This window comes from Anomaloglossus baeobatrachus, chromosome 2 (genome assembly GCF_048569485.1).
Source record: "Anomaloglossus baeobatrachus isolate aAnoBae1 chromosome 2, aAnoBae1.hap1, whole genome shotgun sequence".
Taxonomy (NCBI): Eukaryota; Metazoa; Chordata; class Amphibia; order Anura; family Aromobatidae; genus Anomaloglossus; species Anomaloglossus baeobatrachus.
The window spans coordinates 140,969,862-140,984,966 of NC_134354.1; the positions used below are offsets into that span (position 1 = coordinate 140,969,862).

The 15,105-nt window shown below is 42.3% G+C and overlaps 1 protein-coding gene across 5 annotated transcripts in view; it reads right to left on the reverse strand.

The window, feature by feature from the left end:
* Positions 1–15,105, reverse strand: part of APOO (apolipoprotein O) — a 124,435-nt gene that overhangs the window by 83,425 nt on the left and 25,905 nt on the right. The window contains exon 1 of one of the 5 annotated variants that reach the window (XM_075333388.1): positions 1,521–1,583. The exons of the other annotated variants lie outside the window; for them this stretch is intronic. Coding sequence (XP_075189503.1) covers positions 1,521–1,568 — 48 coding nt within the window. The 5' untranslated portion in view covers positions 1,569–1,583. Of the gene's footprint in view, positions 1–1,520; positions 1,584–15,105 lie in introns of those variants that run through there. 5 annotated transcript variants of the gene reach the window in all.

Genomic DNA, 15,105 nt, shown 5'->3' on the forward strand with positions numbered 1-15,105 from the left:
AACCTGAATAGGTGAGTGATTTTCTAATTATTCTCACAAATCCCCCAACGGGTAAGGCTGCTTTCACACATCCGGCTTGAGCTGTGCGGCTCAATCCGGCTGTGCAAGCTATGCAACGGATGCGGTGAAAACACCGCATCCTTTGCATAAGTTTTTCTCATGCGTCCCGTCCGTTTTTTGCCGCTTGCGGCATGCTACTGAGCATGCGCAGTGGCAAAAACCGCATGCGGCGGCCGGATGCGTTTTTTGCCGCATTGCGCCGCATCCGGCCGCCATAGGCATGCATTGAAAAAATGCGCCACATCGGCCGAATGCGGCGAGATGCGGGTTTTTTTTGCCGCACGAAAAACGTGCCAGGCAACGTTCCATCCGGCCGCCGCATCGGCTAAATCTGCCGCATGCGGCAAAAAACGGACCGAACGCGAGCCCATGCGGCACTAATTAAAGTCTATGCAGAAAAAACGCAACCGGCAGCAAAAAAAAAAAAACGGTTGCGATTTTCCTGCAAAGTGCCGTATTGTGCCGCATTGCAGAAACCGGAGGTGTGAAAGCAGCCTAAGACCCTACTTTTTTGCTCCACAGTGTTTCCGTTCAGTTATGATGCTTGGATAGGCTAGACTCGAGTACTGAACATAATGGAAGTCAATGCGAAACTTGAGCATTTCAGAATATGAAATATCTGAACATTTTTTCATACAAATTGCTTGTTATTTCTCCCACTATTACCATAATAAATCTCCCAGATCTACTTTGAAAGTCTTTTACTTTCCTTTAGTGTCTTTCTTTAAATATTTTTGAACATGGCCTTTTTAATCAGTTTGATTGCATGTTTGTGACTAACACTACTGATGAATGAATGTTCTTTAAAGGGCTTGTTCATTTAAGCCCCGTCCCCACATATACTCAATTAGAAAAATAAAGATCCCCATCTAAACAAAGAGCATCTCTGCACTTGGTTACCTGTACTGTCCTGCACTCCTCCCATTGCTTTATATGGGTACAATGTGACACTAAACGGCACTTAATCTGAATACTTGCTGCCATGTTTCACTACAAATGAAGGCTCATTTTGAGGGTCGCACCAGGAGGACATGTTTGGATCTGCTTTGGTAAAGGAACCTAAGAGCTAGGGATTGCCCAAAGTAGAGAATCCCTTTAATAATAATGAGAAGGCAGAATATTTTATTAATCTTCCACAAATATAGCGTCATTTTATGGTTACTATACATTACTATAATGGTATGATATGTGGCAGTGGTTATGGTGCATCAAAGTGTTGTGACCCCACGACTATCCAGAGGCTGAAATGTAGATTTGGGTTGGAGACTCCTATTATATATGGAAGTACCTCCTTAACGACATTGTGAGCTGCACAGAAAGCATATGCTGAACATGTCTGTTTGCTGTCTGTACACATTAAAGCCACCTAGAAGCCAGGCAGATGCTGTGTGTATGTAGTATTCACTGTCAGACACAATTGAACACAAAGAGAAAACCGTTTTGTTCCTGGTGACCGTTACCTCCACGGGCCGCCATGTCCTGTGCACTTGCTGCTCCTCAGTGACCATGTTTGACCTTAGGCAGGCTCCATCGCATGATTTTCTCTTGTGTTTCCTTGACGTTTCAAGAATTTGTTTTATTGCATCAATAACTGTATACAGATTAGATAGAGTTGGTTAATGCACATCAGAAATCCATGGTCATTAACCCTTTACTTAGGTATCTGACCTCTTCTTTCTCTGGAACTGGAAGCATAGTGTATTCATAAGGGCCAGCTTATTTGCAGACATTTTTACTTTTCACATGAATGAAAGTCACTTGGTGCTGAAACAGCCCATATCAGATGTATGGAACCACTTTTCAGTTTGTACAATCAATTAAACAAATCTGCCCCGTGTGAATACACTCGTATTATTGAAACGTGGATGAGCACCCCACAAAATCACCACCAGATATTGCAGACAGCGTAAAGGGGTGGCTCATGATTAGAAAAACATGGTCTTTTTTTTTTTTAAACCGCGTTCGTGACTATGGGTTGTATTACAGCTCAACTCCATTCACCTCAATGCAGCAGCAATACTAATCACAAACCATGGTCATAAGTGGCAGCGTCTATACGAGAGAAGCCATGTTTTTCTAATCCTAGACAACACCTGCAAGAACGGATGAAACATAGACGTTCAGGCACCAGATTGTGGCTCTGTTGTTTACTCAACTTTTCAAGGAAGAGATTATGCTAAGAAAGATCTGAAGAATATTTTGGGCAACTACATCCTACTTCACTATGGATGATTTTATTTTGTCAAAAATGTCCAAGAGTCCTGCTGCTGGGATTCTCAACCATCAGTTGTAATCTGAAGGAAAGATATACATCTAAGTGTTCAGTTTTCCTGCAGCGCCACCAAAGGAGAAATAAAGCATTACATGGGCCCCTAAGTATTTAAAGGGAACCAATCACCAGGATTTTTGAATATAAGCTAAAGCCAGTGCTATACTGGCACTATCAGGCTGATTCTATACATACCTGCAGTGGTCAGCACGGATGTTTAGGTTATGAAATCCAAGAAAGTAAAGTTTATAAAATTAGCTGCTTGTTGAGTGACAGCAGAAAAGGAGCAGATAATATCTGGGGGGCGAATTCATAGTTATCCCCTCCCCCTGTTATAATTAGCATAAGTATTATACATGTTCAATACAACATTCACTTTGTCTCTTGCAGGACCTGCGTGAGGTCATACCCATGACCCAGGACGTCTTTAATGAAAAAACATTCCAAGAAACTCAAGGAAGAAAGATACATTCTTGATTTATTGAAAATATATTACAGATATTGAGTGCTAGATTTTGTGACGTTGAGCCAAGGAACTAGTCTGATTGCGGATTTTGGAGTTGGGAAGGAATTTTTCCCTAATATAGGGCTATTAGCACCTGTATGATGAATGGGGTTTTTGCCTTCCTGTGGATCAATAGGTTAGGTTATATGTTGACTTTATGTCTACCTTCAAACAAAAAAAACCTTTAAAATTATGAATTCCTTGATAGGATTCTTGGAGTCCTCACACCATTTCTTATAGTGGATTCACTGGCTCACGTAGTCATAGTAGTTGCCTAACCTTAATTTTAAGGGGTTGCCCTTGGACAGACTCCACTCAACGCTGGGTGGTATATTTGCTGAGGCAACCATCTGATGCACAGGTGCTATTCCAACTAAAAGGATCCAAGCATGATACTTGCTGGACGTCTGAATGTAGCTAAGCCTTTAAGTGAAAAATGTAAACATGGTTCCATCCCCCTGATCAACATTTGCTCGAGAGGGAACAGTAGCACAAAAGTCCGATGAACGGCGCAAGGACCATTGTAAGCTGGACACATTCCTTATCTCATGGCATGGCTGGTGTACACATACAAAACTATTATGTGCTACAGAAACGGCACACATCTTTGGACCTCTGTCACTGTGGCTCCTGGATTAGACAACAATCCAGCGGATCTAGTGTAAGTGCAATGGTCGGTTGAGAAACATTGGATGTAATATCCATATGGATGTTACTTTGACATATACCACAAACAAAAACATTGTTGGAGTCCATAACTATGTTATTCTCAAAAAAAAATATGTTTAGAAATAGCATAGGGAACACAACAAAGGTTCTAAGTGTTGATTTCACTTTCAAATTCCCCATATCACAATTTAATTATTTGTGGGATATGCTGGAAAAACAAAAACAATCCTTGAAGTCACCACCTTACATGACCTAACAGGTCTGCTGCTTACTTATTGGTGCCAAACACTACAGGACACATCAATGTTCTTGTGACATCCATGCCTCAATGCAGCAGAGCTGTTTTTGTGACATGATGGGAACCTAAATAATATAAAGGAGATTGTTTTGTGTTCCTGACTACCTTGCTGAGTAAGGCTGCTTTCACACTACGTCTTTTTAACATGCGTCAGGAACGTTTTTTTGCTGCAAAAGCGGATCCTGCTTTTACAGCAAAAAACGCATGCAAACGCATCTGATATTTTGCAGGATCCTGTCACTGGATGTTTAGGGGCGGGCATTGGAGTCATGTGATCGGGAGTGAGGGGAACTAAACGTGCCAGACTGGGAGCCGGCTTCTGACAGCTGCAGACGCTCGTAACCAAGGTAAACATCGGGCTTGGATACCCGATATTTATCTTGGTTACGAGTGTCTGCAGCTGCTAGGAGCAGGGCTGCCTGCACACGTAACCAACGTAAACATCAGGTAACTAAGAGAAGTGGTTACCCGATATTTACCTTGGTTATGAGTGTCCGCAGCTCTCAGGTGGGGGAGAGGGAGGGGGAGAGGAAGGGGGAAAGACAGATAGAGAGGGTGAGGAAGGGAGGAGGAGAGAGAGACAGATCACACGAGACTGGTTCTGGGCATGCTCAGTACTTTCTGGGAATGCTCAGTACAAAAGCAGGATCCTGTTACAACGCAACTCAACGCATTCTGCTAGGCAGTATCTAGCGCTCATTGAAATGCATTGCAGCTCGTGGCGCAATGTGAAGGATCCTGTGAGATGCGTTATTTTGACAAAGGTAAAAAATGCTACAAGTAGCGTTTTTGAAACTTGTTAAAATAACGCAAAAGTACGGATCCTGTGTCTAACGCACGCAAACGCATGCGAACGCAGGTGGACGCGAGTCCATTGCAAATGCATTGAAGTGAAAACGCATTTGCACTGGATCCGTTTTTCCGCTAAAAAAACGTTATGGACGGATGTTAAATAAACGTAGTGTGAAACCAGCCTAATAGAAACATGTCCACCCTCACATAAAGCTTTGCAGTGGTGTTTCACTTTCATTTCTGTTCTGTAGAGAATTATATCAGGAAGACATAAGGGACAACTTGCAACACATTAGTGATCACCAAAGTGCTGTAGCAGAAGTACCGGTAGTTTTTGGGGCCTTAAATATTGTGAAAGTAAGACGGGTGTTTAATAGGTTATCTACCCAAATATGCTCTGTCAATGTCAGAGAGCTGAGCTTTTCTATGCAGCTTAAAGGGAACCTGTCACCAGATTTTTGAGTTGTAAATGAAAACTAGCACCTTAACAAGCGCCTGTGTTGCATTCTATAAATCTGCATGTTGTCCCCTGGGTCCAGTCCAATGGGTATCCTAGGTTGCGACTCCTGTCGCTCCTTTTGGCGCTGATCGCTGACCTCCTTTGATGATTGATGTGGATGACGACATCCATATAGCCGAGTAAAATCTTGCACCTGCACAGAGACATTGCCAGCTCACTCTTGAACATTTCGTGAGATTTTGCCCGGTACATGAATGACGCAGGTGACGTCATCCACATCGCTGGGCAAAATCTCGCAACTGCGCAGGGAACTTGCCGATTCATGCAAGAGCACCTATGTTTTTGGCTCTGCTCACAATGGGGCAGAGTGAAGTGCGCCTGTGGGAGCCAGCAATGTCTTTGGGCAGGCGCGAGATTTTGCTCCGCTGCCACCCATGATAATCAAAAGGACAGTGATCAGCGCCGACCGGAGGGACAGGAGCTGCAACCTAGGAAGCCCATTGGACCAGACCCAAGGATTTACATCCATGGCGGGAGTTTTTATAAAGGTGTTTGGGGGTTCTACAGGGAGAGTCAGGGGACAAAATGCACTTTTATAAAATGTAGCACAGGCGCTGCTTAAGGTGCTAGTTTCGGTTTGGAACTCAAAAATGTGGTGACAGGATCCCGTTAAGCCATGTCTGAAGATGTAACAGACACAGTAGACATTCAGTCTGATGAAACCATTGGGAGTGACAGGATGGCAATTGTAGTATGGTGCAGCACTACAAAGAAAGGGAGGGATTTGGAGCTTCACTCCAAATTGAAATTCCTTACAAAAGGAAGAAGAGAAGTATAAAGAAAACAGTGAAAGGATAATTGCTATACATGATGATAGTGCACCTTCCATTACCAAGTAAAGTTTTGACACAGGCAGTTTAAATGGGGTGGGGGTGGGGTGGGGATTAATTGAAGATGAACCCTGTTTAGTCCAGCCTGTCGAAACATCTTCAGATGAAATGTGAAGAAAGTGGAGGACATGATTTTGGAAGATCGTCTGGTATAAGTCGGTGTAACATCTCATGAATTAGGTGTTTCAGTTGGCATGGTTTCCAAAATCATTCATGATGTTTTGAAGATGTGAAAGGTCAGTTCCCCAGGGGTGCCACAAATGTTGATGCCTGAGCATAAAACATGTTGCCAGCAATTTAGCCAAGAGAATTTAGACATGCTTATAGAAAATCCAGGAGACTTCTATATCAAATTATTGCGAGTGATGAAATATGGGTCCACCACCATGACCCTGAGGCCTAACAAAAGTCCATGCAATGGAAGCACAAAAGGGTCACCAATGTCAAACAATATTAGTGTCTAGCAGTAGGCTGCATAGATCATGGCAACAGTTTTTTGGGATACAGAAGGCGTTTTATTACTAGAATTAATATCACAAGACAATTACGGTTAACTCCTATGCTAAAACAATTAAGTCATTACATGGGCTATTCAAAGAGAAACCCAGTGGGAAGTTGTCAGAAGGTTTTTTGCTGTTTCACAACAATGCGTAAGTTCACAAGTTTCGGAAATCAGAAGCTGCAATCAGGGAATGCGGCTAAATGGAGCTGAACCATCCACCCTACAGTCCAGACCTGGATCCCAGTGATTAATTTCTATTTTGGAATCTGAAGAAATTTCTGTGTGGGAAAATATTTTCTTATGACAATACAGTCAAAGAGACAGTAACAGTGTTCTTATAGCAGCAAGATGTCGCTTTTTATTCGGAGGTCAATTAATCACTGGAGCCGATGTGGAATAAGATTGTTAAAGTAAAGGGAGATTACATTGAAAAATAGTAAATTCAATTTTAATCAGAAATTTTGCTTTCCTATTTAGATAGATACATTATTGAATACCCCTCGTATGCTGGAAACAGATTAAGCTGTTGCTGACTGACAATAGACTAAACGTCCTGGTGGAGTATAGTAACGAGGGGCTGCCGATAAGTCTTTGGCTTTACCCAGAAAGAAACGAGGATAATTAACTTTACATTTATTCCACATACTCTCCACTGATGTCAGCACACTTCTTACAATCGGTATTCCAAGTTCTGTTCTATAAGCCTAGCAAAAAAAGGATTTCGGTTGTGCCTCAAACCAGGCATTCGTAGCAGCCATGGCATCAGAAATGGTGTGAAATTTGGTACCCTTGATTTCTTTCTTCAGGTTTGGAAACAGATCATAGTCGGAGGGAGCTAGATCTGGTGAATAAGGTGGGTGGTCAACCAGCTGGAAGCCCAGCTCAGCCAGTTTTGCCGTGGTCGCTTGTGCAGTGTGAGCGGAGGCGTAGTCTTACAGGAACAAGATTCCTTTGGACAGCTTGCTGCGCCTTTTGGTCTTCAGTTGGTCCAAAAGTTCAATGTAATAACTTGCATTGATGGTGGAACGCGTTTTAAAGGTAGTCCACTAGCAGCACGTCCTCCTTATCCCAGAACACAGATGCCATCACCTTCTTGGATGATTTTTGCACCCTGAACGAGGAGAACCACTGTGCCTCCATTCTTTTGACTACTCCTTGTTTTCAGGGTCATCTAAATAAATCCAGATCTCATCAATAGTGACCTGTCGATCCAGGAAGTTCTTATCAGTCAAGAAACTCTGTAAATGGATCGGGAAGTTCTCACTCGCATGCTTCTCTGATCTGTTGTCAAACATCTGGGAACCCACTTTGCAGATAGCTTCCTCATGTCCAAATGTTCATGGATAATGACACAAACATTCACAGGAAATCCCCATGATATTTGCCATTACTTTAGATGAAATTTGTCGATTCTCCAGTATGAGGTTGTGCGCAGCATTGACGATCTCCGGAACAACAACCACTCTCGGTCGTCCGACGTTCCTCATCATTGGTGCCGAAGTGGCCCTGTTTTAAAGTTGGCAACCCAGTTCTTATCTATGGAATATGAAGAGCATTGATCCCCCAATGTCTTGCAGAAACAAGAATTTTATCACTTCTCTGCTCTCAGTTGCTGTGAATATTGCATTAGATTCCGCCATTTTGTTTTCCCACGTGTAGAACATTGTTGCCAAAAGCAACAAACACTAAATTTTGAACACATACATTATATTACATACATAAAGCTTTCATGTGATGCAACATTCGTTACCATAGAAACAAAAAAAGATCACAAAGGCTAAGACTTAGCAGCCCCTCATATTTTTACTTCTCGATTTTAAATAAGTAAATATATTTGTATTGTGTTGGAACACCAAGTCTTATAGGTTACCTACAATAGCCCTCAGTCCAGTACACCACTGCGCAACCAGCTCTGTCCTTACCTATCGTACCATCACCCCTTCCCTGTAGACTGTGAGCCCTCGCGGTCAGGGTCCTCTCTCCTCCTATACCAGTCTGTTTTGTATTGTTAATGATTGTTGTATGTATACCCTCTTTCTCTTGTAAAGCGCCATGGAATAAATGGCGCTATAATAATAAATAATAATAATCATAATAATAATAAAAAAATAATAGGTTAAAAACTGCATCTGTGAAAAATCAAAGACACACTGACATCCTCCAAACTTTCCTCTTGCAGAGACGCTAGTGTCCTCTGCGGGAGAACGCTATGTCTGCCACTGCAAACTTAAACTGTAGTCTCCCAGCGGAGAACACTTGCGGCTCCGCAGAATAAATTGCCATGCTATGGCTAGGGATGCCGCACCGCATTTAAATTTACACTGCAGAACAAACAAGCACAGTGTGCATGGGATTTCTATAAATCTCATCCATTGTGCTTGTATGGTACAACGTAACGTTTCTGACGCAGCGAAAACATGCAAACGCTGTAAACACTGATTGATCGCTTTCACAGTCTTTACATAAACTTGATTGTCAATAAAAGTTTAAAAACCTATGAAATCAGTAATCAAATAGAAACATCCAACAAGCTAAAAACACTGAAGCAGAAACATTTTTGCAAATCAAAATTTGAGTCGGTTTCAAAACCTTTTATACACAACTTCACATTTTTTTTTTTACAGGAATGATACTTTAACCCCTTCCAGCCGTGGTCAAATTCCGATTTCTTTTTTATCTCTTCTTCCCAGAGCCATACGTTTTTTATTTTTGTCCATATAGCAGTGTTAGGGTTTGCTTTTCGCTTGACGAGTTGTACTTTAGAATGACACCGTTCATTCTACCACATTGTGTACTCGAAAAGGGGGAAAAAAAAAATCCAAGTGTGATGGCAGTAGGGTAAAAAAAAAAAACCAATAAGCTAATTGTTTTTTTTTGGGAATTGTTTTTATACGGCGTACACTATACCTTGGTAGATTGGAGTTTTCTGAATGCGGCAAAACCAGATGTGTATTTCTTTTTTTAATCTTTATTTTTAATAGGGGAAAAAGGGAGTGAATTGAAGCTTTATGGTTTGTTAAACTTTTTGTTAGGTTTCACTGTATTTGTTATAGAGGACTAATTAATACGTGTGATCGTCTGATCACTTATGCTATATACAGCAATACATATATATTCCGTAGCATTGCTGTACACAGAAAAATCACAGTCTCTTTTGACCATAGTCGGGGTTATAAGGAAGCGCCATAATGACAAGCATGAAGGTCTTAAACTGATCATGTGGCTATCATAGCAACCCATCAGGGCTCAACGATCACATCATAGGAGCGCCAATCGGTGCATAGAATGGTGCGCCCCAATGCCAACGCACGTTAAATGCCACTATCAAAGACTGAGAGTGCCACCCGCGATTAATGGAGGCAGGTCTCAGCTGTAACACACAGCCAGTACCTACTGAGTGGGGAGCAAGCTCAAACCATGAGCCTGTCCCATACACCCGCTTCTGACTTATACCATACACGTGCCTGGCTGTTGTGCTGAAAGTGCGGCACCCGGGGGAAAATTAATTTTATTTCTCCTGGGAGCCGCTGATATTCAGTCATGTAATGCACACGTGGCCAGAGCAGTTACAGTCACCGCTCACGGCACATTAGAGCGGCGGCTGTAACCACGACCCAGCACTGACTGACAGCCAGCTTCGCTGTGCATCAGCACACTGCCAACCATCAGTCAGTGCCAGGACACAGTGACTAATTGCTCTGGTCACTCCTGCATGACTGAATGTCTGTTGATACTGGGAAAAATGAGATTCATTTTCTCCCAGGTGCTGCACTTTCAATACAATAGCCAGGCACCTTCATAATGCTATTAACCTGCTGAATAATCCTATCAAGGTTAATAGCGCGTTATTGGATCTGACAAGTTCCCTTTAATTAAGGCTTCATAGAGTCAACTGCTGTACAGACTACAATTGTTTCTGCTTTCTTAGGGCTTTTATTGATACAAGATTTATATTCATGCTTTTTTTTTTTATAGAAGGTCCATGTCTGTTTCCACCCTGTGAAAGGAAGCATAAAAGGTCATATTTCACCCATTACGCCACATCAAATAAAATATTCAAGGACTTGGCTGCAACTGGAATGAATTCCCCAAGTATGTCTCCTGCTCAGTCCTGCGTGTGGGCGTTCTTGGCTGCCAAGAAAAAGACAGCTGTGAATGAAACAAGTTTTCCTTTATGCATGGTTTGTGGCACAACAAAAATCAATGCAAGTGACCATCAAGAACGTTTTTTATTTCCAGCACAACTGTGCGTTCAAACATTGAAATTGGGGCGTATCAGGCACATACGGTATCTGCTCAAGACTCTTATTTCCAATGCAATGCCCTAGTTTATTATTATACTGTATTCTGTTTGATGAACAGAGGAATAGAGATCCAGAATGTATTACAGATGTGTCATTTCTGTAAAAAATAATACTTGTGTTCATGTACATAGGAGATAAGGAGTGTGTTAAGATCGTCAATGATGGTCCTAATGCCATTCTATGGCCTGTTCTGCTCTACTGTGCCCTCTCGGGGCCTCCAAAGTGTTGATCAGGGGGCTGGAACCATGCATGATCCTCCCACCTGTGAGCCAACAGCACATACAAATAAAAGTAAGCTTACAAGCCAGATTTTTTGGAAGGTAGAGGAGTGAAAGCTTGGTTGGGCACTGTAAAATCTAATGGAGATTCTATTGATATAATGTTATATTTAACCACTGTGACATTGGGCATGAGAAGATGCCAGGCATTGTTCCACTTCAAGGGAATGGTCAGACATCCAACGAATGTCATGTGTAAGACCTTTTAGTTAGAATAGCACCTGTAAACGATACTTGCTTAGCATCAGATGGTTGCTTTGGCAAATATACCACCCAGGCTTGAGTGACTTCTGCCAATGGGAGAACATACCTGGACAACCGCTCTAAGGATACGCAACTATGACAATTGAGCCAATTAATTCACTACAGGACTCAGGATGTCCTTTAATTAAAGGGAACCTGTCACGTCCCCAAATGCTATTAACCTGCAGATATGTGGTTAATCTGCAGCTTCATAGTGTTCTAAAGCTTCCCGGCCGCTGCACTGAAAGCCCGGCTAAAGGGAGGAAACTAACTTTATTCTTCTCAGGAACCTCCTCCTTCCAGTCATGGAGGCACAGCCGATGCGTCTTCAGTCACCAGTCAGTACGTAGTGAGCATGGCCCCACACGGACCAACCTACTGACACCCACCATCACCAAAAAAAGGTACAGTCATGGGTACAACTTGTGCAATGGGTTATGCAAATCTATTTTGGGATGGTGGGAAGCCACACATTCACAAAGGATTTTCTTTTTTATACTAGTCACATTTGATTTTGAAGGAGGTTTCCTGATGATATATTGATTTTTTGGAAGGTTCATAAACACTTTTTGTCTTGCACATATGGTTAGCAGTCCATCAATATATAGGTTGGGATGGACAAAATTTACATTTGGTTGCACACCCTTTGTAATAAATGACTGCAATCAATCGCTTCTTATAGCCATCAACAAGCTTCTTATACCTCTCAACCGGAATTTTGGCATTTTGGCCCACTTTTCTTTTGCAATCTGCTCCAGGTCTCTCATATTTGAAGGCGCCTTCTCCCAACAGCAATTTTAAGATCTCTACACAGGTGTTTAATGGGATTTAGATCCGGACTCATTGCTGCCACTTCAGAACTCTCCAGTGCTTTGTTTCCATCCATGTCTGGGGGTTTCTTGAAGTATGTTTGGGATCACTGTCCTGCTGGAAGACCCACAAGCTAGGACACAACCCAGCTTTCTGACACTGGGCACTACATTATGATCCAAAAATCTTTGGTAATGTTCAAATTTCATGATGCATTGTACACAGTGAAAGCACCCAGTGACAGAGGCAACTAAACAACTCCAAAACATCTTTGAACCTCCACCATAACTGACTGTAGGTACTATATTCTTTTCTTTGTAGGCCTCATTCAATTTCCAGTAAACAGTAGGATGATGTGCTTTATCAAAATGCTCTATCTTGGTCTCATCTGTCCACAAAATGCTTTCCCAGAAGGATTTTGGCTTACATACATTTTGGCAAATTGCAGTCTAGCTCTTTTATGCCTCTGTGTCAGCTGTGGAGTCCTCCTGGGTCTCCCGCCATAGCGTTTCATTTTATTCAAAGGTTGACGAATAGTTCCCGCTGACACTGATGCAACCTGAGCCTGCAGGACAGCTTGAATTTCTTTAGAACTTGATTGGGGCTGCTCATCCACCATTCACACTATCCTGCAGTGCAATATTTCTTAATTTTTTGTCTGCCATTCACATCCAGGAAGATTAGCTACAATGTCATGGGCTGTAAACTTCTTGATTGTGTTACGCACCGTGCACAAAGGAACAAAAAGATCTCTGCAGATGGACTTGTAACCTTGAGATTGTTGATATTTTTCAACAAGTTTGGTTCTCAAGTCCTCAGTTCTTTTCTCTTTTTTCTGTTCTCCATGCTTAGTGTGGCACGCACAGACACAATGCAAATATTGTCAACTTCTCCCCTATCTATCTGGTTTCAGGTGTGATTTTCATATTGCCCACATCTGTTACTTGCCATAGCTGAGTTTCAATGAGCATCACATGCATGAAATAAAGTTGTTCACCCACAATTTTGGAAAGGTGCAAACAATTTTGTCAGGCCCATTTTTCAGGTTTTGTGTGAAATGATATCCAATTTGCCTTTTTTTTCCCCCTCTGATTTTTTTGTGTTCCAATACACTAAAAAAAAATATACATGTGAATAACAAAGCATGTGTAATTGATTGCAATAATTTTCTTGGCAAAATACTTCATTTTCTGCAACAATTTTAACATTGCCAACACCTTCAGCCATGATTGCATCTATCAGACAGTGAGCGCTGCGTATACACAGCTATGGCCTGGCTTCTGGGTGGTTATAATGTGTACAAACAGCAAACAGACATTTTCAGTTCAGCAAATGCTTTTTGTGTATCTCTCTTAAGGAGATACTTCCCCATAACAGGGGTCTCCAACCTGGGGCTCCTAAGCTGATGCAAATTTGCAATTCCCAGCCTGTTGGGAGTTAGGGTCGTTTCACATCTCCGGTATTTTGCCAGAAGCCGGATCCGGCACACATGCAGTACAGTTATTCATTTACAGTGGAAGCGCTACACCATGTGGACACATGCGGTTGTGCATGAAACACACAACTGCATGGTGCCGCGCTTCCACTGTAAATTAATGTAACTGTACTGCATGTGTGCCGGATGCGGCTTCCGGCAAAATATTAGATGTAAAACCGGCCTTAGTGTCACAAAACTTTGATGCACCATAACCACATATACTGTCTCATTGTATAGTAACTGTAAAAATGCCACTAAATAGGTGGAAGATTAATAAACTATTCTACCTTCTCATTACTAATAAAGGGGTAATCCCTAGCTGTTAGAAAGGGAGCTTTACCAAGGCAGATCGAGACATGTCCTCCTGCTGATACCTCCAGGAATTAGCTGCTGCCTGTTCTTCCAGGGGCTAATCTCTGCAGGCACAAAGTGGTCACAGACAAGAGATTCTGTGGCTTCCGCTGCAGTTACATCGACAGACCAGAAGCTTCTCTACCACTCTGGTCTGTTGATGGGGCGTGACTGCCAATGTCATTCTGATTACTAGACTGGTCCCTGTTGCCTAACTGCAGAGAACTGGCTATCAATCAGCATGACATCAGTCACAGCCCAGGAGAGAAAGAGCTGCACTGTTGAGAAGTAGCAGCAGTAATGCCGAAAGGAGGAGTCGGTGAGCGCTCTTGGCTGGCATTAGGTAGAACAGGCAGTTAGCAACTGCCTCTTAGTTCTTAGGCCTATAGTAAAACAATAAAATAGTCCTGGATAACCCTTTTAATTGCAGAGCCACTTAGGCAAATATTTTGTATCGCAACGTACCCATAAAATTTAATGGGATGAGTACAGGACAGTACAAGTCCTCCAGTGCAAGAGATACTTATTTATTAGATCAGGATCTTTATTTCACAGAAGTTACGTTACAAGGGGTGGTCTGAAGTCAAACGAAATTTCAAACATGCGGGCCGCATGCAGCCCCTAAGGCTGCTTGTTGCGGCCCGCAGACCCCGCGTGACAATCGCGGCTTTATGCTGTGGGTAGACGCCAGCAGGACATTTTTTCTGCCATTAAAAATGCTTTTTTATATATAAACTTAACAAAAAAAGTGCACACTTGTTATAATATACAAGCAAAAAATGTTTAAAAAAGTGATCCAAAGGTGTATAGAAAAAAAACATGGAATCACTAAAAATGTTCACTTTGTCCTGCAAATAATGCGGCCCCTCTCAATTTTTTTTTTCTATATGCGGCCCATATACCCAGCTGAGTTTGAGACCCCTGCCCTAACTACTCTATTCTATTTTTTCTTTTCTTTCTGGGATACTGAAACAAAGCATTATCAGAGCAGGTGGCAGTGGCTGATCGGTCCCTGAAAAGAAGTGTCATCAGTGATGCTCGTTTCCGGGGCTGTGCTCATTACTGCTCTGTCCCTCCCTGCTCGCTGTGCAATCTGCATAGTGACAGTATCCGCTTTGTTATCGGCTCAGATCAGTAATAATCAGCTGGCAACACAGCTTAGATGTTTACTGGCTGAGAGGAGCGTGAAGTACGACC